The sequence below is a fragment of the Malania oleifera genome, chromosome 4, assembly GCF_029873635.1.
Source record: "Malania oleifera isolate guangnan ecotype guangnan chromosome 4, ASM2987363v1, whole genome shotgun sequence".
Taxonomy (NCBI): Eukaryota; Viridiplantae; Streptophyta; class Magnoliopsida; order Santalales; family Ximeniaceae; genus Malania; species Malania oleifera.
In genome coordinates, this window is record NC_080420.1 from 125,309,243 (window position 1) to 125,333,694 (window position 24,452).

The following is a 24,452-nucleotide window of genomic DNA, read 5'->3' on the forward strand; positions in this document are numbered from 1 at the left end:
AATGGTTTCAGGCCCTTGTGGGTTCTGCACTAGCATTTTGCCTCATGAGTTGGTGCATACAAAGCAAAGGCCCCCTCTATGTCTCTGTGTTCAGCCCTTTGTTGCTTGTGATTGTGGCCATTCTCAGCTGGGAGCCTGGCCTTCTGCATACCCAATTGAATTATTTCCTCGTTATGTGCAGAAAAAATGACAGAATTAACTTTCTGTGGAAACTAACAGGCCGCCTGGACTTAAACTTTTCCCCATATGAAAAGAAATCAATGCCGGCGGAGAGAGATCAAAAGACTCAAAACATTAAACATTAAAACGAAAATGAAATTCAACTAAAAAACCCATGCAGACGTTCTGTACATGTAACAAGATTTGATGAACGGCCACACACATACATACATCACACATAAGTACATGACCACATGCCATGCATGCATGCATACATACATACATTTATGTATGGATGGATGGATGGTATGTGAATTTGTTACCTTTCCAAGAAATGAGCCAAGGGGACGATGGCAACAGTGGCGAACAGCTAGCGGTAAGCGACGAGGACAAAAGGGTTCATGCCGGAATCCATGGCCAGCTTGGAAATTATGTTCATTCCGGCGAACCCCACCTGCACAAGAACCATGGCCAAGAACGGCAAGAAATCTCTACCTCCACCTCCGCCGCCGGCCATAGTTCTTGTGTCTAATTAATATGTAAGTAGTACTAGTACTACTGCTCTACTACTGAACTTGAAATCTGAGAAAGAGAGAGATAGAGAGAGGGAAATGAAGAGAGAATGAAAGCGATGACCATACTTACAGGCGAGAGAGCAAGAACCCCTTAAGACAAGAAAGTGAAAAAAAATATATTATATTCATCCAAATATTTCGTAAAGGAATAACTATATAATTAATTATTATTATATATATTATAAGAACAAAAATATAAATAAAAACTGAGCAATTAATTATCCAAATATTTATTCTAAACATTTTATAATGGTAGACCTAGTGTGAAGCTTTAATGAACAGAAAAAATCAAGAATACCTAACCTAATCATTAGTTTACATATGAGTATTAATTTTCGCGAATAATAAGGTTAAGGTAACTAATAAAGTCGGAGAATTGTTGTAAACTAATGTATACTAAACAACAATGTAAACTAATGTATACTAAACAACAAAGTCAAAGAATTTTTGTACACATTTGATATGTGTGGGTTTATTCACTCTTGTGAGAAAACATGCGTTTATTATACATTCATCATTAGTGTGTATACATATGCGTAGTTCAGCAGATAATAAAGTAAACAATAAAGTCGGAAAATCCTGTACAGTGTACACGAGTGTGCTAAACAACAAAGTCAGAGAATTTCTGTATGCGGGTGTGTACATGTGTACGTTTACTCTCTTACGAGCAAGCTTACAATAGTACATATTATACTATGTATATGGTATAAACTTATAAATTAATAGTAAATAAAAGTGTGATATTTGAGTGATAATTAAGTGTAATACTATTTTTTTATTCGAACAATTACACATTAAGTAATTATTACCAAAAAGAATTTTAAAATTTTTAAAATTCATTAAAATTCACCATGACCGAAACTACACAATACAAGATATAACTCATTTCTAAGTCTTAATATATTCAAACTCGAAACCTTTAAACTTTATCAAATAAAGCATCCCTTAGTTTTTATTTTATGCATTCAAATAATTAAGGGCACATCCATATATATAGAAATCCTAATTTGCCTAATTGGTAGTTAATAAAATTAATAATTGCCTACACGTTTAGCATAAAGGAATAGAATGGAATCAAGTAGAAAGGGATCAAATTTATTATTTGATATTGTCATGTTTTCCACTCAAATTTTCATTCCTTTCTATTCTCACCTCATTCCACTCCGCAAACCAAACATGAACCTATGTACTGTAGTAGGTTTCTAATTTAGAAGAATAACTACCTTAGAAATAAATGTTGCAATCTTTCTGATTTTGAGAGATTTAATTGAAAACAAATTTTGATTCTTATTTGGTTACTATTAAAGATCTTGGCAGCCTACTAATTCATGAAACACACCCCTTTGAAATAGCCAGCTGCACGATACTAAAGGAAGCCAAATAATGAATTCTATCCAACAGCAAAAAATGGAGACTAATCTTGCCATAAAAACATGTCCATTACATTCCAACCAAATACCCTACAAAACTATTCAATTTCCACATCTCCATATGACTGAGCCATCTGTAAACAACCAAAACCTGTAAAACAAATAGCCAACATCTCCACATTTCCCAACAAAACCAATCTTCTAACAAACCGAATAACTCATTTCCACACCCTACAAGTAGGATCTGAATGATAAATTTGAACTCTTAAAATTTATGCAGAATTAAACTTAGATATGCTACTAATATTTTTCACATTAATAGCATTCCTTATTCTGGCTTGCCTTTTTTTTTTTTTTTAATATTCTGGCCTGCCTTACTAGTATGTGAATGATAACTCTGAACTTTCACAAAATATCTTCTTCTTTTACCGTAAAAACAAACTAGTAGGGTGTCAAAATCTTTAATAGTAACCAAATAAGAATCAAAATTTGTTCCCAATTAAATCTCTCAACAATCAAAAGATTGCAACATTTATTTCTAAGCCAACTATTCTTCCAAATTAAAAACCTACTGCAGTAGATAGGACTCATTTCATGTTTGGGTTACGGAATGGAATGAGTGAGAATGGAAAGGAATGAAAATTTGAGTGGAGAATAGGACAAAATCGAATAATAAATTCTATCCATTTATACTCGATTCCATTATATTCCTTTATGCTAAATGTTTAGGCAATTATTAATCCTATTAACTAGCAATTAGGCAAATTAGGATTTCTATATATATGGTTGTGCCCTTAATTATTTTTATGCATAAAATAAAAATTAAGGGATGCTTTATTTGATAAAGTTTAAAGGTTTCAAGTTTGAATATATTAAGACTTAGAAATGAGTTATATCTCGTATTGTGTAGTTCTGTTCGAGGTGAATTTTAATGAATTTTAAAAATTTTAAATTTCTTTTTGGTAAGAATTATTTAATATGTAATTGAACGAATAAAAGAAATAGTATTACACTGATTAATTATTGCTTAGATATCACACTTTTATTTACTATTACTTTATAAGTTTATTCCATATACATAGTATAATATGTACGAAATATCTGTTTACAAAACGACAATTTAGTATGTAAGATTGCTCGTAAAAGAGTAAACGTACACATGTACACACCCACATAAAGAAATTCTCCAACAGTGAATGTATAATAAACGCATGTTTTCTCGTAAGAGTGAGTAAACCCACACACATATAAAGCCTGTACAAAATTTCTTCGACTTTGTTGTTTATTACACATTCGTTTACAACAATTCTCCGACTTTATTTGTTACAGACCCATGTCGTGCTGTAATTATTGCGATTTGGTCGACCGTGGGCTTTACCGGGCGACTGAAACCACAAACTTTATATAGTTTTAGATGCGGGATAGCTTCATTTTTTTTCTTTCCTTGAGAGCAAACTGAAGTTACTCCTTGTTTGTGTTCCCTTCACATTCCTCACCTTTGATCATCTAAAAATCCTACCCCAATCCATCATTTACAATGTTAGGAGCCGAAAGACGGATTGAGTCTAGAGCTGCTCCCATAGATTGGTTCGTTTCTCCCGAGAAGAAGATTAGGTATGAGAGGGATTTCAAAACAAAAGATCCCATCTTTGGTAAGATCCTTGACATTCCATTCATGCAATCTCATTTCAATAATATTTTGGAGATGTTTAAGTATCAAGGATGGTACTCTTTCATAGCTGATCAGCCGAGGGGAATGTACTCGATTCTTGTAAGGTTATTCTATGCAAATCTGAGGCAAGTTGATCGGGGGTACTACTCTAGGGTCATGGACATGGATATTAGATTTGATGAGGATTACCTTGCTGAGACTTTCAATGTCGTGCGAGGTGAAGTTATTTGTCCTAATATGAAGTCCTCTTGGATCAATGAACAGGAGTTCTCAGTGGAAAGGTTTATAGGTCTGGTGATGTCTAATTTTGTGGTCAATGAAAATCATCCTCTAGATTATAGGACGACTTTCAATCTCGAGGCCAAAATAGTCCATCACCTTATCACATTTAACATCCTATCAAAATCTGGCTCTAAAGACCACATATTCTTTCTAGACTGCTTCATTATGTGGTGCCTATTCATGAGAAAGAAGCTGGATTTGCCCTCCTTGGTTATCAAATGGATGTTTATGAAGACTTGTGGAAAAAGGACAGTACTGCCATATGGGAGCATTCAAAATAATGTCTTCCTACGATTAGGGGTTACCAAATCTCATTATTCACTGCTGAAAAAGAAGAAAAACTCCGACTTGTTCTCCTCCACTACTATGAAACTAATGGGCTACGAGCTTGTAGGAAACATGCGGTTGCCTACCATCCCAGAGAGAATAGGAGCCCCTCCAGTGGCACCACAAAAGCAGCCTCCTCAGTCCTTCATTACAGACATCATGACTGCCCTCACAGGTCTGGCATCCTCCTTCGCTGAGTTCAAGGAGTCCCAAATTCAGTCCATTGAATCTATTTAGAGAGAGTTGAGGGAACTGGTCACCACATTAGAAAACCGACACACTGCCCTTTGCAACAGAATCAGTGAGCTTGATTCCATAGTGAAGGCAAATTTTCATTTGCTTGATGATCACCTCAGAGAGATGAATGATGAGAATGAAAAGGGGAATCAAATGGTGGTCAGTGAAGAAGAGGAAGGCACTATTGGGGAGTTGAGGGACAGACATAGAGGGAACCCCTCAGAATCAGCTGCTTATTAGTTTCTTTTTTCTTATATACACTTTTTATGGGTCTGTAACTTTATACAATTTTTATTTTGTTTTTGCATTGCATATGCACCCACACACACACACACACACACACACACTTTTGATTATTGCTTTTACTCTATGGTGGTTGATTTGATTTCTAATCACACGATGGCATGAACTTTTTAATTTTTTTGAATATTCTATCTGGTTGTTGATGCCTCCAGTATGACTGATGCAGTGATGTGATTACTAGTAATTGGTATCTGCAAGATGCAAATATGTTATGAATGGATGGTTATTGTGTGACTTGCAGGTATGGGATATGTTGAATTTACAGATGGCATGTTGCCGAATTTTTATTAGAAATCCCATGCACAAAATCACACACCATTTGCTGAATAATAAAATCATTTTTGAAAGGTTGAGTGATTTTCAAATGATATATGATCTTAATCTCTAAATCCATTTTTGATTTTACTATGTGTGCTTTCTATTCACTTTGGACTCACGTGTTTTATTGGATCATTGTCATTGTGGTCGAGTCTTTAGGAAGCCTTAGTATGTAATGACCTGGAAAGTTAAAATAATTAGGAAATACAATAAATAAAATGGATTAATGGGTAATAAGGAAAAAGGAAAGAAATTAGAAAAGGAACAGAAGGCCTCATCGATGAATGTCCTGTCCTCGTCGACGAGTGTCCTTCTAAAGCTCATCGACGAATCCAGTTCCTCGTCGGCGAAGGAATCTCGAGAGAGTATATTTTGAAACTCTAAATTTCAGCGACAAATGTATCTTCTCATTGACAAAGTCTCTACAGTGCCTCATCAACGAATCCACGTGTCTTATCGACGAAGCCCAGTCTATAAATAGGTTATTCTTCATTTTTCAATGTAATTCATGAACCTTCTTCACTCTCTTTCTCTATAAACGGTTTTCCTACCTTCTCTCTTCGATTTCGGGCCGAATTTGACTCGGTTTGATGATCTGGAACTGCCACGAGGTTCGTAGGATCATTCTCTGCAAGGATGTAGGAGTTGATCGTTGGTTTGAGAGGTTTGGGAAACATCCCAAAATCATGGTAAGTGAATTATTTTGGGATTTCCTTAATGAATAATATTGTATGGAGCCTAGGAAATAGTAAATAAGTGTTTTCCTTGAGATTTGAGTTAGTTGGAATTTATTTTAATTAAGTTAGGATTTTTGATTCAGGATCCAAGTGAATGCTGCTAGCGTAGTTTGAAAGTCAGGTAAGGGGGAAATTTATATATTAAATCAGGTTTTTTATGAATTAAAATGGATTATGTGTTATTTATATATATGTTTTTATGTGGGTTTAAAATGCCAACCATGAAATTTATGTTTTCTGAGTCTAAGAATGTTTATATAGCTATGTATATGTGAAAGTAAATTGATGAAAGTGAAAAGGAATTTTTTGAGGAATTTATGTGAGAAATGAAATGTATTTTCAGCATATAAATGTTAAATGTGGGTTCGCCTATTTTACAGGATTATGTATGAAATTACTATTAAATTGTGTGGCATGAGATTTTTTGCGAATATATGCTAAATGTATGAGATGCAGGCTAAGCAAGTAAAATATTGAGAATAAAATATGATATGGACAATGTTGCATGTGTATGTTAAATGCAACCATGTAAATGTAAGACAACTGAAAGACAGTCATGTTAACATATTCTAGCGCATTTCTATGTGGACTAACTGTAGCAGATTTTAGTGCATTTTTATGCGGACTAACTGATGATGGCTAAAGACCAGCTGTAGTACGGAGGAATGAAATGAAAACGTTATGCAATGAAATGACAATGGAATGACCATGGAATGAAATGACAAATGTGAATGATGTATAATGGGAAAGTGTCACTTAAAGTGAAGCGAAATGCAATGGTCAAGCTATGAATATGAACAGATGTGTATGAATGAATAATGATAGAAAGGAATAAAGTATTATGATATTAGAAGTATCTATGTATGTAGAACATGTTACGATTGAGTGAGGCAAACTCTTCGCCTGAGGGCTTGCTGAGAAAGGCAAGTGCACTAGTAGCTTCAGATGTGGCAGTAGCTGCATAACATACTAGGGCAGAGGGAACCTACTTATATGAGCGGGTAGATTTCTCTATCCTTAGGGCATTTGCCGGTAAACTATTGTTGAATGCGTGAGTACGAAATCAAGTTAAGACTTAAGGGCTTACTGAGTTAGGTGAGTGCTCTGATATGCTTTAGTTGTGGCCTTACGGTTACCTAAGTATCAGAGCAAATGTGTGCTACTTGTATGGGTGGGTAATCACCCCTATCCTATCTCGTGGGTTAAATCTCTATATGTGTTTGAATAGGATCATAAAATAATTTCAGAGTTATGTTAATGGTTTGCAAATGTATAAAAATGATTTCTATATACCTCATGTTAGCCATTCGCTATTTTAATATGTGTATTTATTCCTTAACTGAGATGTGTCTCACCCGAATATAAATGTTTCTTTTTCAGGACATCCTCGAGGTCGGGCTTAGGAGCTTGAGGGTTTATATAGCCTTTTGAGGGTTGTAAGAGAAAAGGGTATATTTTTTATATGCTGGGGAGTTGTATAAAGTTTAAGTTTAAGTTTAAGTTTATGTTTTATGTCTTTATGTTTTAAGTCTGTTGAGAAATGAATGATTGTGAAAATACTGAAATATTTTGGAGATGTATGTATCCATAGAAATGCAGGTGATGGATGAATATTATGGAATATAGATAGGAATAGTAAACTCTGGTATTACGTTATTGTGGTATTAATGTATTATGGATTATGGAGATTATGTTTATGTTTTCCACTACGTATGTATGGAATTATGGATTATTAGGGTTTTATCAGGTATAATGCACCAAACCCGAGTTTATGGGTTCAGGGCGTTACATTATGGTATTAGAGCAATGATTTTGGGATTTTGAAAATTTAGGAAATGATTTACACCAGAGTATAGGAATAAGTTAGGATGAAAATAGGAGATGAATAGGTTAGGTACTAAGAAATATGTTTGGTGTAGGGAAGCATAGGATTTTGTTTTGTGATTTAGAGGCAAAAATACGTCGACCATTTCCTGTGATTTTTTTGAAGCAGTCGACAACCTCAGAAAAGCATAGGATTTTGTTTTGTTTCTAAATTGAGAGACTAGTCCTTATATGGAGATTTTGATTTTTATTGGATTTAATCTAATGATTATGTTGTTTGAGGTTATAATATAAAATTCTTATCTTTTCTTTATCCTAATTTCAGGATGGATTCTGGAGATGAGAATGTAGAGGTTGAGGGAAGAGAGGATTCAATGACTTCTAGTGAAGAAGAAATAGATACCTCTAAGGTGCTGCGAGGTATCGTCCGTCAAGTTAAAGCAGAAATGAAGAAGGATCAAAAGAAATAGAACTGTCCACCTGTAGGACAAAACTGCAGCATAAAAGAGTTTATGAGGATGAACCCTCCAGCCTTTACATGAGAACCTGATCCTGTGGTTGTAGAGAACTAGGTACAGAAGATAGAGGAGATTATGGTTATACTCAACTGCACGGACAAACAGAAGGTCTGCTATACCACTTTCAAGATGATAGGAGAGGCGAAGCGCAGGTGGCTTTCTGCGAAGCTTCTAGAGGATCATAGGGTGGTAAAGGTAGCTCTTACCTGGGAGAGATTCAAGGAACTGTTCTTTGATAGGTATTTTCCTTCATCTATTAGAGAGGAAAAGATTGAAGAGTTTACTAATCTGACCCAGGGGGATATGACGGTTGCGGAGTATGCGGCTAGATTTGTGGAGTTGTCGCATTTCACTCCATATCTGATCCTAAATGAAGCAAGGAAGGCTAGAAAATTTGAAAAAGGCTTGAGGCGCAGAATCTACGAGTTGGTGGTTGGGTTTTAGGTTCAAAATTTTTTAGAATTAGTCGATAAGGCTTTGGTACTGGAAAAGAGTATCCAGGGAAGCACTGAGTCTGTAGAGCAGAAGAAGAGACTTGCACCATCTAGTTTTCAGTTTAAGACCAGTCAGGGATCGGCGAAGAAAGGAAAGGAAGCAGTGGGCCTTGGATGCTCGAAGTGTGATAAAAGGCATATGGGCGAATGTTGGTTTGGCACTCTGAATTGCTACAGGTGTGGCAAGCGAGTGCATATCAAGAAAGATTGTCGAGAATCATTGCCTATGGTAGCTGTTCAGAATCAGGATCGGGGGAAACAACAAGTACCACTTGGAAGAGGTGGTCCAGCCCGACTGTACACACTTTGAGATGAGGAGGATGCCATCAGAGAAGCAGGTGTGAGATTATATTTAAAATAGTGATGATTTAATAGAGAATGATTGCTTGATTTATATGATGAGATATATGTTGAGTTCTTATGATGATAGTTAGCAAATGAATTTGAGTAATGTAAAAGGATGCTTAGTTAGTAAAATTTTGAGGACGAAATTCTTAAGGAAGGGAGAATGTAATGACCCGAAAATTTAAAATAATTAGGAAATACAATAAATGAAATAGATTAATGGGTAATAAAGAAAAAGGAAAGAAATTAGAAAAGGAACAATAGGTTTCGTCGACAAATGTCCTGTCCTTGTCGACAAGTGTCCTTCTAAAGCTCGTCGACGAATCCAGTTCCTCGTCGACGAAAGAATTCCAAGAGAGTATTTTGAAACTTTGAATTTTAGCGACAAAGGTATCTTCTCGTCGACGAAGTCTCTACAGTGTCTCATCGATGAATCCACGTGTCTCGTTGACGAAGCCCTGTCTATAAATAGGTTGTTCTTCATTTTTCAGCATAATTCACGAACCTTCTTCACTCTCTCTCTCTCTCTCTCTAAAAATGGTTTTCCTACCTTCTTTCTTCGATTTTGGGTTGGATTTGACCCAGTTTGACGATCTGGAACCGCCACGAGGTTCGTAGGATCATTCTCTACAAGGTTGTAGGAGCTGATCGTTGGTTTGAGAGGTTTGTGAAATATCCCAAAATCAAGGTAAGTGAATTATTTTTTGATTTCCTTAATGAATAATGTTGTATGGAGCCTAGGAAATAGTAAATAAGTGTTTTCCTTAAGATTTGAGTTAGTTGGAATTTATTTTAATTAAATTAGGATTTTTGATTCAGGGTCCAAGTGAACGTTGCGGGTATCGGTTTGGGGATCCTGCCAGCGTAGTTTGAAAGTTAGGTAAGGGGAAAATTTATATATTAAACCAAGTTTTTCATAAATTAAAATGGATTATGTGTTATATATATATATATATATATATATTTATGTGGGTTTAAAATGCCAACCATGAAATTTATGTTTTCTGAGTCTATGAATGTTTATATAGCTATGTATATGTGAAAGTAAATTGATGAAAGTGAAAATGAATTTTCTGAGGAATTTATGTGAGAAATGAAATGTATTTTCAGCATATAAATGTTAAATGTGGGTTCGCTTATTTTACAAGAATATGTATGAAATTACTGTAAAATTGTGTGGCATGAGATTCTTTGCGAATATATGCTAAATGTATAAGATGTAAGTTAAGTAAGTAAAGTATTGAGAATAAAATATGATATGGACAATGTTGCATGTGTATGTTAAATGCAACCATGTAAATGTAAGACAGCTGAAAGATAGTCATGTTAGCAGATTCTAGCGCATTTCTATATGGACCAACTGTAGCAGATTCTAGCGCATTTCTATGTGGACTAACTGATGATGACTAAAGACTAGTTGTAGTACGAAGGAATGAAATGAAAACGTTATGCAATGAAATGACAATGGAATGACCATGGAATGACATGACCAATGTGAATGATGTAAAATGGGAAAGAGTCACTTAAAGTGAAACATAATGTAATGCTTATGCTATGAACATAAACAGATGTGTATGAATGAATAGTGACAGAAAAGAATAATGTATTATGATATTAGAAGTATCTATGTATGTAGAACATGTTACAATTGGGTGGCAAACTCTTCGCCAAAGGGCTTGCTAAGAAAGGCGAATGCACTAGTAGCTTCAGATGTGGTAGTAGCTGTATAACGTACTAGGGCAGAGGGAACCTACTTGTATAGGCGGATAGATTTTCCTATCCTTAGGGTCTTTGCCAGTAAACTATTGTTGAATGAGTGAGTACGAGACCAAGTTAACACTTGATGACTTACTGAGTAAGGTGAGTGCCCTAATATGCTTTAGTTGTGGCCTTAGGGTTACATAAGTATCAGAGCAAAGAGGTGCTACTTGTATGGGCGGGTAATCACCCCTATCCTTGGGCAATCTCGTGGGTTAAATCTCTGGATGTGTTTGAATAGGATCAAAAAATGATTTCAGAGTTATGTTAATGATTTGAAAATGTATTAAAATGATATCTATATACCTTATGTTAGCCACATGCTATTTTAATATGCGTATTTATTCCCTTATTGAGATGTGTCTCACCCGAATATGAATGTTTCTTCTTCAGGACATCCTCGAGGTCGAGCTTAGGAGCTCAAGGGTTTATAGCCTTTTGAGGGTTGTAAGAGAAAATGGTATATTTTTAATATGCTGAGGAGTTGTATAAAGTTTAAGTTTAAGTTTATGTTTTATGTCTTTATGTTTTAAGTCTGTTGAGAGAGGAATGATTGTGAAAATACTAAAATATTTTGGAGATGTATGTATCCATGGAAACGCAGGTGATGGATGAATATTATGGAATATAGATAGGAATAGTAAAGTCTAGTATTACGGTATTGTGGTATTACTGTATTACGGATTATGGAGATTATGTTTATGTTTTTCTCTGCATATGTATGAAATTGTGGATTATCAGAGTTTTATCAAGTATAACGCATCGGACCCGGGTTAATGGGTTCGGGGCGTTACACAGTATCTGTAACTTGTCTGTCCTCAGGTTGGATTATTACAAACTATTTGATTATACACAACCAGGGTTGAAGTTTATTTTGTTTGGATTATGCCTTAGTTACAAACAAAATGCTGCTAATTTTTTTTTTCATAACTTCTTGAGCTTTAGCAAATGCAAACTCTATAGACCTAGATGCATATTGAACACTAAGGCTGCCTTGTGCACTTAGAACATCATATTTTACTCTTATTGCATATTACTTATATGGATTGTTCTGATTACATAAGTGTTCTATACATGCTTATTTGGAACTAAGCTCGTCCTTCAAATTGTCAGGGGGAGCTTCTGAAATTAAAATTTATACTCTTCTTCATCACCTACCTTAACTTTGTTTATCAAATTAGTATGGATTGTTATAATAAATGCCTAAATCCTTTTATCCACAACCTCCTTTATGGCCTATGGTCTTGCATTAATGTTCTACAAAATTTAAAGATCACATTTGTTGTCCCTTTTGGTTATACATTTTTCTGTCGTGTGCTAAATCAGTTAACCAGAGAAATGATGGCTTGCTTAATTTATTCTTTTAAAGTTTCTTTTTCAGCAACATCGTGACACAAAAACCTTTGCACTCGATATGCTCTTGAATAGGCATTTCCTTCAAATCATCTTCATTGGCCTCTGATTAGTTCTAAAATGACATTCTTATCCAAAACGTTTTGTTGTTAGCCCCTTTTTGCTGATGTCAAAAGGGGGAGAAGTGCTTTAGAAAAAACTAGGCATACTTATTTATGTGGGCATACTTATTTATTTCTCTTGGCATCCGAGCACGCATGACAAATATATGCACATCTTTAAAATATCTTCTGTTATGAATATGCTTGATCTGGTATATTTTTTCATATATGCATATTCTCAGGGGGAGCCCTCTTGGACTGTACCCAACTTTTGCTTTTACATTTGTCATCATAAAAAACGGGGAGATTGTTGACCTTATGGGTCATATCCCATTTTGATTATGACAAATCCAAGGTATCTCACTTGTGCACTTAGTACTTGAACATATATTTATGGGATGACACGAAGAGTGGAGGTACTGTTAAAGCCATAAGAAGCTGAAAGAATTATTCATTAAGGATGTTGCTTAGCATCGTAAAAAGCAAAAGGAATGAAGACCAATGTTCTCTATTGTATTTGTAATTAAATTTTTGGTCTGTAATTTTTGTGGTCTGTAATATTTGCATCTGATGCATGATAGGTATTTATGTTCAAGTGGCCATAGAAGGACTATAGGGACTAATACCTTTAGACTTAAATTCCATATGCTCGTTCACACAGGGTTGAAATAGCACAAGAGACCAAACAGGACATAAAGGCCATTTTTGTGATGTTTTGAGCAACCAAACCTTGGCAATACAAAATGTCTCGGTCGATCGAACTAGTTGGAGGTCAATAGGTTGACCAAGCCTCAGCCGACCGAACCGTTTTTGAACTAACTCTCCTCAATCGATCGAACTTTGGATGTGACCATCCTTACTGTACTTAGCCAACCGAAATGTTAGTTCAATTTAAGCTCGGGCAACCATAGTTCATAGCTCAGCCAACCAAACCTCTCACCGGGTGACTGAAAGCTCAAAGCTTTGTAAAATCGCCTAGCTCAACCGACTGGCCTTTGACTATAACATCCCGAACCCTTAAACCCGATCTAGTGCGTTATACCTAATAAAATCCTGATAATCCATAAATTAATACATACGCAGCGGAAAACATAAACATAATCTCTATATATATAATACCATAATACCAAAGTTTACTAATTCCTTTCTACAATCCATATTGACCATTCTTCACCCGCATTTCCATATATTCACGTATCTCCAATACATTTAAGTATTCACAATCATTCCTTCTTCAACAGACTTAAAACATAACAACATAAAACATAACTTAAACTTTATACAATCCCCATAGTATATAAATAAAAAAAATACCCTTTTCCTTTACAATCCTAAAAAAACTCTAAACCCTTGAGCTCTCTAGGCCCGACCTCGAGGATGTCTTAAAAAAGAAAGAATCATATTTGGGTGATACACATCTCAGTAAAGGAAGAAACAATATATTAAAACAGCGTATGACTAACATGAGGTTTATAAATATCATTTTAATAACATTTGCAAAACACTTCCATAAACACAGAAATCATTCTCTGAGCTTAACCAAACACATGCAATAGATTTAACCCACGAGATAACCTAAGGATAGGGGTGATTACCCGCTCATACAAGTAGCACCCCTCTGCTCTGATACATTTGGCAACCAGAAGGTCACAACTAAAGCATACCAGGGCACTTACCTTACTCAGTAAGCCCTCAAGTATTAGATTGATCTCATAATCACATAGTTCAACAAAAGTTTACTAGTGAAGGCTCCAAGGATAGGGAAATCTACTCGCTTATACAAGTAGGTTCCCTCTGCCCTAGTACATTATGCAGCTACTGCCACATCTGAAGTTACTAGTGCACTCGCCTTTCTACGCAAGCCCTCAGGCGAAGAGTACGCCTCACCCAGTTGTACCATGTTCTAATAGCATAAATACTTCTAATAACATAATACATTATTCTTTCTGTCATTATTCAACAATTCATATCTATTCACGTTCATAGCTTAAACATAGCATTACATTTAACTTTAAATGACTCTTTCCATTCATATCGTTCACATTTCACATTTCATTCCATTATCATTTCATTGTCATTACATTGCATTTTCCTTTCTTTCATTCGTACTATAACTAGTCTTTAGCCATCATCAGTTAATTTACAACTCTTTTTAGCTGTCATCAGTTAGTCTACATAGAAATGTGTTAGAATCTGCTAACATGCCTCTTTTCAGTTGTCTTACATTTACATGGTTGCATTAACATACACAAGCAGCATAGTCCATAACATATTTTATTCTTAATGCTTTACTTACTTAGCCTGCATCTCATACATTTAACATATATTTGTACAAAATTTACATTTACTCATGACACACAATTTAACGGTAAAATTCATACATATTTCTTGTAAAATAAGTCAACCCACATTTAACGTTTATATACTGAACATACTCTTCATTTCTTACATAATTTCCCAAAAAATACCTTTCACTTTCTTCAGTTTATTTTCACATATACATAGCTAAACAAGCAGCCCCAAGCTCAGAAAACATAATTTACATGATTGACATTTTATACCCAAATGAAAACTCATATACATATGCATATAACATGGTCCATTTTATTTAATTCATAAAAACTTGATTTAATATATAATTTCCCCTTACCTGGCTTCTGAACTACGCTAGTAGGATCCTCAAACCGATACCCACAACGTTCATTTGGACCCTAAATCCAAAAATCTTAGTTTAATTAAAATAAACTCCAACTAACTTAAATCTTAAGAAAAATACTTATTTAATACATCCTAGGCTCCAAATAACGATATTCGTTAAGAAATTCCCAAAATAACTCACTTACCCTTATTTTGGGATGTTTCCTAAACCTTTCAAACCAACGATCAGCTCCTACAGCCTTGTAGAGAATGATCATACAAATCTCGTGGTGGTTCCAGATTGTCAAACCGAGTCAACCCCAGCCTGAAATCGAAGAGAGAAGGCTAGAAAACTATTTTAGAGAGAGAAACAAAGAGAGAGAAGAAGGATCTTGAATTCTCTCGCTAAAATGAAGAAAACTCTATTTATAGGAAGGGCTTCGTCGACGAAACATGTGGGTTCATCGACGAGGCACTAAAGAGACTTCGTCAATGAGAAGATACCTTCGTCAATGAATTTCAGAGTTTCAAATTTACTCTCTTGGGATTCCTTCATCGGCGAGGAACAGACTTCGTCGACGATCTCCAGAAGGTCACTCGTTGACGAAGATAGGACATTCGTCAACGAGGCTTGCTATTCTTCTAAAAATCCTTCCTTCTTCCCCTTATTATCCATTAATCCATTTCATTTATTATATTTCCTAATTATTTTAATAAATTTTAATTCTCTGGATTATTACATTCTCCCCTCCTTAAGAAATTTTGTCCTCGAAATTTTACTAACTAACCATGCTTTCACTTTACTTGAATTCATTTGCTAACTACAACTATAAGAACTTAGCATGCATATCATCATATAAATCATTCAATCATTATTCATTAAATTAAATCATCATTATCTTAAATATAATCTCATGCCTGCTTCTCTGATGGCATCCTTCTTAGCTCGAAGTGTATACAGTCGGGGTGGAGCACCTCTTCCAAACAGTACTAGCTGTTTTCCCCGGTCCTGATTCTGAACAGATACCATAGCCAATGGTTCCCGATAATCTTTCTTGATATGCCCTGACTTACCACACCTGTAGCAATTCGGAGTGCAAAACCAGCATTTGCCCCTATGCCTCTTATTACACTTCGGGCATACAAAGCCCACTACTTCTTTCCCTTTCTTCGCTGATCCTTAACTGGTCTCAGACTGAAAACTAGATGGTGCAGATCTTTTCTTCTACTTTGAAGACTCAGTGCTACTCTGGATACTCTTCTCCAACACCGAGGCCTTATCAACTAGTTTTGAAAAACTTTGGACCTAAAACCTGACCACCAGCTCGTAGATTCTACGCCTCAGGCCTTTCTCAAATTTCCTACCCTTCTTTACTTCATTTGGGATCAGAAATGGAGCGAAACACGAAAATTTTACAAATTTAGCTGCATACTCCGCAACCATCATATCCCCCTGGGTCAGATTAGTAAACTCCTTAATCTTTTCTTTTCAGACAGATGAAGGAGAATACCTGTCAAAGAACAGCTTCTTGAATCTCTCCTAGGTAAGAGCTATCTTTACGACCCTCTGATCCTCTAGCAGCTTCGCAGATAGCCACCAACGCTTTGCCTCTCTAGTCATCTTGAATGCAGCATATCGAACCTTCTGTTCGTTCGTGCAGTCGAGTACGACCATAAACTCTTCTATTTCTTGTACCCAATTCTCAACTACCACTGTATCGGGTCCTCCTGTAAAGGCTGGAGGGTTCATCCTCATAAAATCCTTAATGTTGCAGCCCTGTCCTGCAGGTGGACAGTTATGTTCTTTTGGATCCTTCTTCATCTCTGCCTTAACCTGATGGGCGATACCTCGCAACACCTTAGAGGTATCTATTTCTTCTTCACTAGAAGTCACTGAATCCTCTCTTCCTTCAACCTCTACATTCTCATCTCCAGAATCCATCCTGAAAATAGGACATAGAAGAGATAAGAATTCCATATCATAACCTCAAACAACATAATCATTAAATTAAATCCAATATAAAACCAAAATCTCCATCTAAGGACCAATCTTACGACTAAGAAACATCATTATCGATGGATTTACTATGGTTTTCTGAGACCGTTGACTGAATAAGAAAATCACAGAAGTTCGCCATGGGATTTCTGCCTCCAAGCTATAAGACAAAATCCTATACTTCCCTACACTATACCTACTTTTCGACACCTAACCTAACCATCTCCTATTTTCATTCTAATTCGTTCCTATACTCTGGTATAAATCATTCCTAAGTTCTCAACATCCCAAAATCATTGCTCTGATACCAAAATGTAACGTTTCAAACCCTTAAACGTGGTTCGGTGTGTTATACCTAATAAAATATTGATAATCCATAAATCAATACATGCGCAGCAGAAAACATAAACATAATCTCCATACATATAATACCATAATAATATATTAAAACAGTGTGTGACTAACATGAGATTTATAAATATCATTTTCATAACATTTGCAAAACACTTCCATAAACACTGAAATCATTCTCTTAGCCTAATCAAACACATGTAATATATTTAACCCACGAGATTATCTAAGGATAGGGGTGATTACTCGTCTATACAAGTAGCACCCCTCTACTCTGATACATTTGGCAACCAGAAGGTCATAACTAAAGCATATTAGGGCACTCACCTTACTCAGTAAGCCCTCAGGTATTAGATTGATCTCATACTCACATAGTTCAACAAAAGTTTACTAGTGAAGGCCCCAAGGATGGGGAATCTATCCGCCCATATAAGTAGGTTCACTCTGCCTTAGTACGTTATGCAGCTACTGCCACATCTGAAGTTACTAGCGCACTCGCCTTTCTCAGCAAGCCCTCAAGCGAAGAGTACGCCTCACCCAAACGTAACATATTCTAATAGCATAAATACTTCTAATAACATAATACATTATTCTTTCTGTTATTATTCAACCATTCATATCTATTCACATTCATAGCTTAAACATAACATTACATTTCACTTTAAATGACTCTTCCATTTATATCGTTCACATTTCACATTTCATTCCATTATCATTTCATTGTCATTACATTGCATTTTTCTTTCTTTCATTCGTACTACAGTTGGTCTTTAACCATCATCAGTTAGTCTACAACTCATTTTAGCTTTCATCAGTTAGTTTACATAGAAATGTGTTAGAATCTGCTAACATGACTCTTTTAAATTGTCTTACATTTACATGGTTGCATTAACATACATAAGTAACATAGTCCATAACATATTTTATTCTTAATACTTTACTTACTTAGTCTACATCTCATACATTTAACATCTATTTGCACAGAATTTACATTTACTCATGCCACACAATTTAATGGTAAAATTCATACATATTTCTTGTAAAATAAGCCAACCCACATTTAACGTTTATATACTGAACATACTTTTCATTTCTTACATAATTTCCCAGAAAATACCTTTCACTTTCATTAGTTTATTTTCACATATATATAGCTAAATAAGCAGTCCCAAGCTCAGAAAACATAATTTACATGATTGACATTTTATACCCAAATGAAAACTCATATACATATGCATATAACATGGTCCATTTTATTTAATTCATAAAAACCTGATTTAATATATAATTTTCCCTTACCTGACTTCTAAACTACGCTAGCAGGATCCCCAAACTGATACCCACATTCACTTGGAACCTAAATCCAAAATTCTTAGTTTAATTAAAATAAACTCCAACTAACTTAAATCTTAAGAAAAATACTTATTTAATACTTCCTAAGCTCCAAATAACAATATTTGTTAAGAAATTCCCAAAATAACTTACTTACCCTATTTTTGGGATGTTTCCTAAACCTCTCAAACCAACGATCAGCTCCTAGAGCCTTACAGAGAACGATCCTACAAATGTCGTGGTGGTTCCAGATCATCAAATTGGATCAAATCCAGCCTGAAATCGAAGAGAGAAGGCTAGAAAACCGTTTTAGAGAGAGAGAGAGAGAGAGAGAGAGAGAGAAGAAGGATCTCGATTTCTCTCATTGAAATGAAGAAAACTCTATTTATAGGCAGGGCTTCATCGACGAGACACGTAGGTTTGTCGACGAGGCACTGAAGAGACTTCGTTGAGGAGAAGATACATTCATCAACGAAATTCAGAGTTTCAAATTTACTCTCTCAAGATTCCTTCATCGACGAGGAACAGACTTCGTCGACAATCTCCAGAAGGTCACTCATCGATGAAGACAGGACATTCGTCGACGAGGCCTGCTATTCTTATAAAAATCCTTCCTTCTTCCCCTTATTATCCATTAATCTATTTCATTTATTATACTTCCTAATTATTTTAATAAATTTTAATTCTCCGGATCATTACATTGATCACGGTCAACCGAATGGGAAAATGGCTGTGAGCTGTTGAGGGTGTTCGAGCATCTGACTCTTAGTGCCGAGAGACCAAACCTCTCAAGTTTCCTAATTTTTACTGCATTTTAAGTGCTTAAAAGGGGTTATTTTTTACTAATATTTTTAAAAAATGATTGTCGTATCCCCAAAGGTAATATTTTTAAGGACATCTATAAATACACTTTCATTTGTCCTGATTAACAACAGATTAGTAAAAACCTTTAGCAAAGATTCTCTAAAATCTTTTATGCTTCTATTGCTCACACTCTTTCAAATCTTTCAAGCATATCACTCATTCTCCTTACACTCTTATTGGAAAAACTATATTTGAGGAGAATCATTGTTTATAACTCCTTGCTTGCAAACTAATTGCAATTTGAAAGTGAGTTTGATTTCTAATTATTGTGCATTATCATACATTCTCTTAAAGCTTATTACTCTCTCATTCTGCATTATCTGAAATTAATTTCTAGAGAGTAAGCTAAAGTTTTTTCCCACTATATTTTACTGATAAATATTTGATTGGGAAATGCTAATCTTTGCTTGTGAATCTTAGCATCCATATAGCAAGATCTAGAAGCTTGCATATTATTCTTTTGATAAAATCTTTGCAAGCTTAAACCCTAGTATTTATTGTGCTTAATATTCAATAAAATATTTTTGGGACACTTGCTTAGGATTTCCAAGGTCCTTTGATTATTCATTTTTTGAATATATATTATCTTGAATCAAAGGTATCACTCTCACGTATATACAAATATATATACACATTGGTTGAGAGTTGACATATAGCTTAACCTTATCTCACCTGAGCATAAAATCTTATCATCTGTGAGTGTATTAATTGTATTGTGCTCATTGGTGTACGTATCTTCTTAGTATAGAAGCACCTTTAATTGTTCACAAAGTTTATATTGTGACAGACATGACTTGAGGAGGTGTTGATCTAGCCCGTAAGAATCGATTGTAATTTAGGTGTGGCTTGAGGGGGTGTTAATCTAACTCGTAAGGATTGTTTGTAAAGGTTGGGGTCGACCTTATTAATCTAACTTGCCCAATAAGGAAAAGATATTGTAATCGGTGTCGCTCCACTCATGAAGTGAGTTTTAGTGGAATCCTTTTACTTGTCAACTTGAGGCGGGGACGTAAGTACAGTTGTTAAACTTTGATAACATATCGCGTGTCATTGTGCCTTTATTGTCTTTACATTTGGTGCTTGCTTGTTTATTTTGTATTTGCTAAATTCTTTGCATAGACATTTTACTACAATTTTGTGATTGCTTGTGTAATACTAGAACTGCTTTATCTGCCTAGCCAATCTAAACGCATGAGTATCTATTGAATTGGAAATGCTTAGTAAAGACCTTAGATTATGGTTTACTGCTGCTGGTTATTTGACCTAAAATTTTTAAGTATCCAATTCACTCTTCCTCTTGGGATCACACCAAAGTCAACATAGGATGTACGCAAAATATAATTTAAATCATATACTGAATTTTGTACAAATTTGAATAAATTCAAGTCCAAAAAATGAAATCTCTACCCATATAAAAAACCTTACAGTAAATGATTTTAGGTCGCGCAATAAAAGTTTAAGGAAAAAGAATACTTTTCTATTTACTTTAAATAAGTTTAAATTTAAGGGAGAGTATGGTCCTATAAGACTTCAATTCCCTAAAAATACATTTGTTTCAAAAGCTACAACTTTTTAAGATCCCACAAACTAAATAGTATTACATTGAATTACATTGTACAATTGGACAGCAAGTTATTAATATAATTTTTATGCTTTTTGTTATCATATATTATGTGACCACATGAGCACATAGCTCGTACTAATAAAAAATATATATATAAAAAAAATACTAATCTTATGTTTAGAAAAGTATTGAACTTAAAATTATATTAAATTTAGATAAGATATAATATAGTATTGAAATTTGTTTAAGTTCACGTGAACCTAAATCCATGATTTGAAAGTCATGTTTCCAAATGTAATTTTTAAAAAATAAAATAAAATTCATGAATTATTCTTTCAAAATATCAAAATAATGATAAAATTTGATGAGCAACCAACATAAAAAAAAAAATCATCTCACAATTTGTTAAGAAAATAGTACAAATATAAAAATGTCCCTGTTTCTATCTGGAAAAACCTTCCCTTTGTGAAATTTGCTCACATTAGCCACGCATACCACCTTTTTTTTTTTTCTTTGCATTTTTTTTTTAATCAATAATAATAATAATAATAATACATTTTTAACAACAACGGTTAAAGCTTACTTGCTTCTCGGCTTCAGCAACCATAGCGACGGAGATATCACTCGCTGAAACAATCGCCCCTCGCTTAGCCAGAGGAATCGAAAGCGAGCCAGTCCCACAACCCGCATCGCACACGGTAACACCTTCAATCGACCCTTCTTCCGTCAACATCTGCACAGCACTCTCGACGGTCTTCGCGTGTCCAAGCCTTATATCGAGCTGTACTCTGATAACATCATCGGCATCTCCGTAGATTCTCCTCCACCTATGGAATCCCGCGTTGTCGAAGTACTCCTTCACGACCTCCTTGTCGCCGCCGCCGCTGGGGATCAGCGAGGGAGATCGTCGCGGCCAGCGCGGCCACGGAGTCTCCGCCGATGACGGCGAGCGTGGCCGCGAGTGAGCAGACGTCGGTGGCCGAGGAGAGCGGCAGGGTGGCAGCCGGAGCTAGGGGTTTTCTGCTCGGGGTTTTGTGAGTTTTGGGGGAGAAAATGGTGGCATGGTTAGGATTTTGGTTGGGATTGAGGTGGAAACAGATTGGTGACGAGGGTCCGGCAGATAATTAGTAACATAATTTTTGCAATTTAGTCTACCTCTAATAAGTCTCCAATGGACATTCGCATTTATCATTCATTTTTATTTCCAGTTTGGGTTCTACCACAATGCACAAATGCATTGTATATATTAAGATTTTGCCACATAATACTAAAAATAATCTTATTTAAAATTATTAGAGATACATACACTTTCCATTTTAACACAATATTTACTTTCCATTTTTTCTAATTCTCTTCTGTATATATACCCTTGTAATCCTTGTATTATAAACAATAATCAATATTGAATCATTCTTCTCCATTTTTAGAGCTTAGGGTTTCTTAAATTTTTTTCTTTTTTTGGGCGCCGCCGCTCCATTGTTCTCCTGTTTCCTCCAGTTTCCGGCTTGTCATAGTCACCGGCGTACGCTCTCCTCTCTCTCTGAACCCGATCGCGGCATCATTCTCCGGCAGCTCCCTACATCTCAGTTCGTCCTCACATCTCTCTATTCAGGTTCTCCTATCTTCTCTGACAGTCATCTTCGACTGGTGCATCTTCGACGTTCGCGTTCGGTTCAGTGTCCGCTCTCAGTCCTGGCTAGTGCTTCTTCGGCGCTCTCTGGTTCTTCTTTAATTATCCTCGTCTCTCAGATTTTCGGCATTCCACTGTGGATCTCTATTCTCTGGCTCTCATCTCTCCAGTATCTCCGGCTCATCTCAGCGTCTCCGCTCGTCTTTTGTTTCAACCGTCGTCATCTTTGGCACTCGCAGTAGTCTCGGGTTGCCTTCTCTGGCGACATCTCTGCTTGTAGCTTCGACTCTTGGATCCTTTGCGGTCACTGTCGTCCGCTCAAGAACTTCAACAGCAGCTATACCCTCGTCGATTTTTTGGCCATCTCTTGGGTCTCTCGTCTTCTCCGGTGTCATTCTCGTTACCTCCATCTTTTTCGGCGAGAGCCGCAACGGAAGCCTTCTTGGTTTCTTCTTCTAATTTTAGCAGTAGTTGCAATATCACATCTCTTCCCAGCAAGACCTCCTCATCCAAGGCTATCTCCCTACCCTTGTCCCTAGTGGCCAGACACTGCTGCATCCGCCATCGCTCCTCGTCCTCTCCGGCAGCCTTCCAACGGAGCTCCAACAAATTTCCAGCATCTCTGGTATTCGTTGGTTCATCATCTCTCAGTCTTTCGGCTGTTCTCAGCCCGACAAAGTCTCGTCTCCATCATTCCTCAGTTATCTGGGTCTTCTTTCCCATCTTTGGAATTATCTCAGTCGTGTTTTCTTCTCTGATGCCCATCTTCTTTGGCAGTTTTTTCGATTGACCATCTCCGGTTTCGGCTCGCCTTCGTGGTCTCAACACTCCGACGACACCTTCGGCTTCTCTACACTTGACGACTATTAAATTGAAGGTTTATATTTTTGGTCGTTGCAAAACTTAGATTTGACCCAATTCGGCGGCTTGATTCTTCTGAACTGAACTGATCTAACATCATGGAAGCATCTGGTTTTTCAATGGCGGCACATACTGTCACCGCTTCTTCAACCACTTCTTAGATTGCTATCCCTGGTCTCACCAGCAAACAATATCGTCGACTCTTGGATCCTTTTTCACCCTTGAACACCAACTCTATCAATTTTGCTGGTAACCTCGCCTCTTGTCATTCTACTTCTCTTTCTAACACTGAATGGATTGTTGATTCAGGTGCATCCGATCACATGACTTCCAATTTGTCTTCTCTTGATAATATTCAGCTTCTCAATTAGCCATGCCCCATTAAGCTTCCAAATGGTGACATTGTTCCTGTAACTCATATGGGCACTATGCGATTTTCTCCTAATTTCTCTATTTTTAATGTTCTTTATGTGCTTTCATTTAAATTTAACTTATTATCCATCAGCAAACTTACCACTGATCTCAATTGTGTTACTATATTTTTTCCTACCTTTTGTGTCTTTCAGGACCTATCAACAAGGAGGCTGATTGGAACGTGTGAAGTACGGGATGGGCTTTACCACTATAAACCCCCCTCCGCCTCAGTTTTCCACTCTCAACGTGTTTCTGACACTACTCTTTGGCATCAATGTCTCGGTCACTCTTCCATTTCATGTATGCCGAAAATCTTAAATATTTCTTCTCCTTATTTGCCTTGTGATGTTTGTGCTAGAGCAAAGCACACTTGTTTACCTTTTTCCTTGAACACACATAAGAGCACATTTTGTTTTAATCAGATTTATTA

The 24,452-nt window shown here is 36.0% G+C and overlaps 1 protein-coding gene across 1 annotated transcript; it reads right to left on the bottom strand.

Annotated features, from left to right (window-relative positions):
• Positions 1–29: 29 nt before the first annotated feature.
• Positions 30–23,142, bottom strand: LOC131153988 (uncharacterized). Its single transcript, XM_058106434.1, has 3 exons — positions 22,963–23,142; positions 21,701–22,126; positions 30–143 (listed from the first exon to the last, which is right to left on the bottom strand). Exons 1-3 carry the CDS (start codon positions 23,140–23,142, stop codon positions 30–32), a joined length of 720 nt encoding a protein of 239 aa, XP_057962417.1.
• Positions 23,143–24,452: the final 1,310 nt, after the last annotated feature.

Excerpts from the sequence above, each read along its gene's own strand:
- LOC131153988 (XM_058106434.1), bottom strand. The coding sequence starts at position 23,142 with ATGACACCGGAGAAGACGAGAGACCCAAGAGATGGCCAAAAAATCGAC. Across the intron at positions 22,127-22,962 it reads GAGTGCCAAAGATGACGACG|CTCCGGCTGCCACCCTGCCG; the intron begins GTTGAAACAAAA and ends GAAAACCCCTAG. Across the intron at positions 144-21,700 it reads TTGCTGAAGCCGAGAAGCAA|AAGGCCAGGCTCCCAGCTGA; the intron begins GTAAGCTTTAAC and ends TTGGGTATGCAG.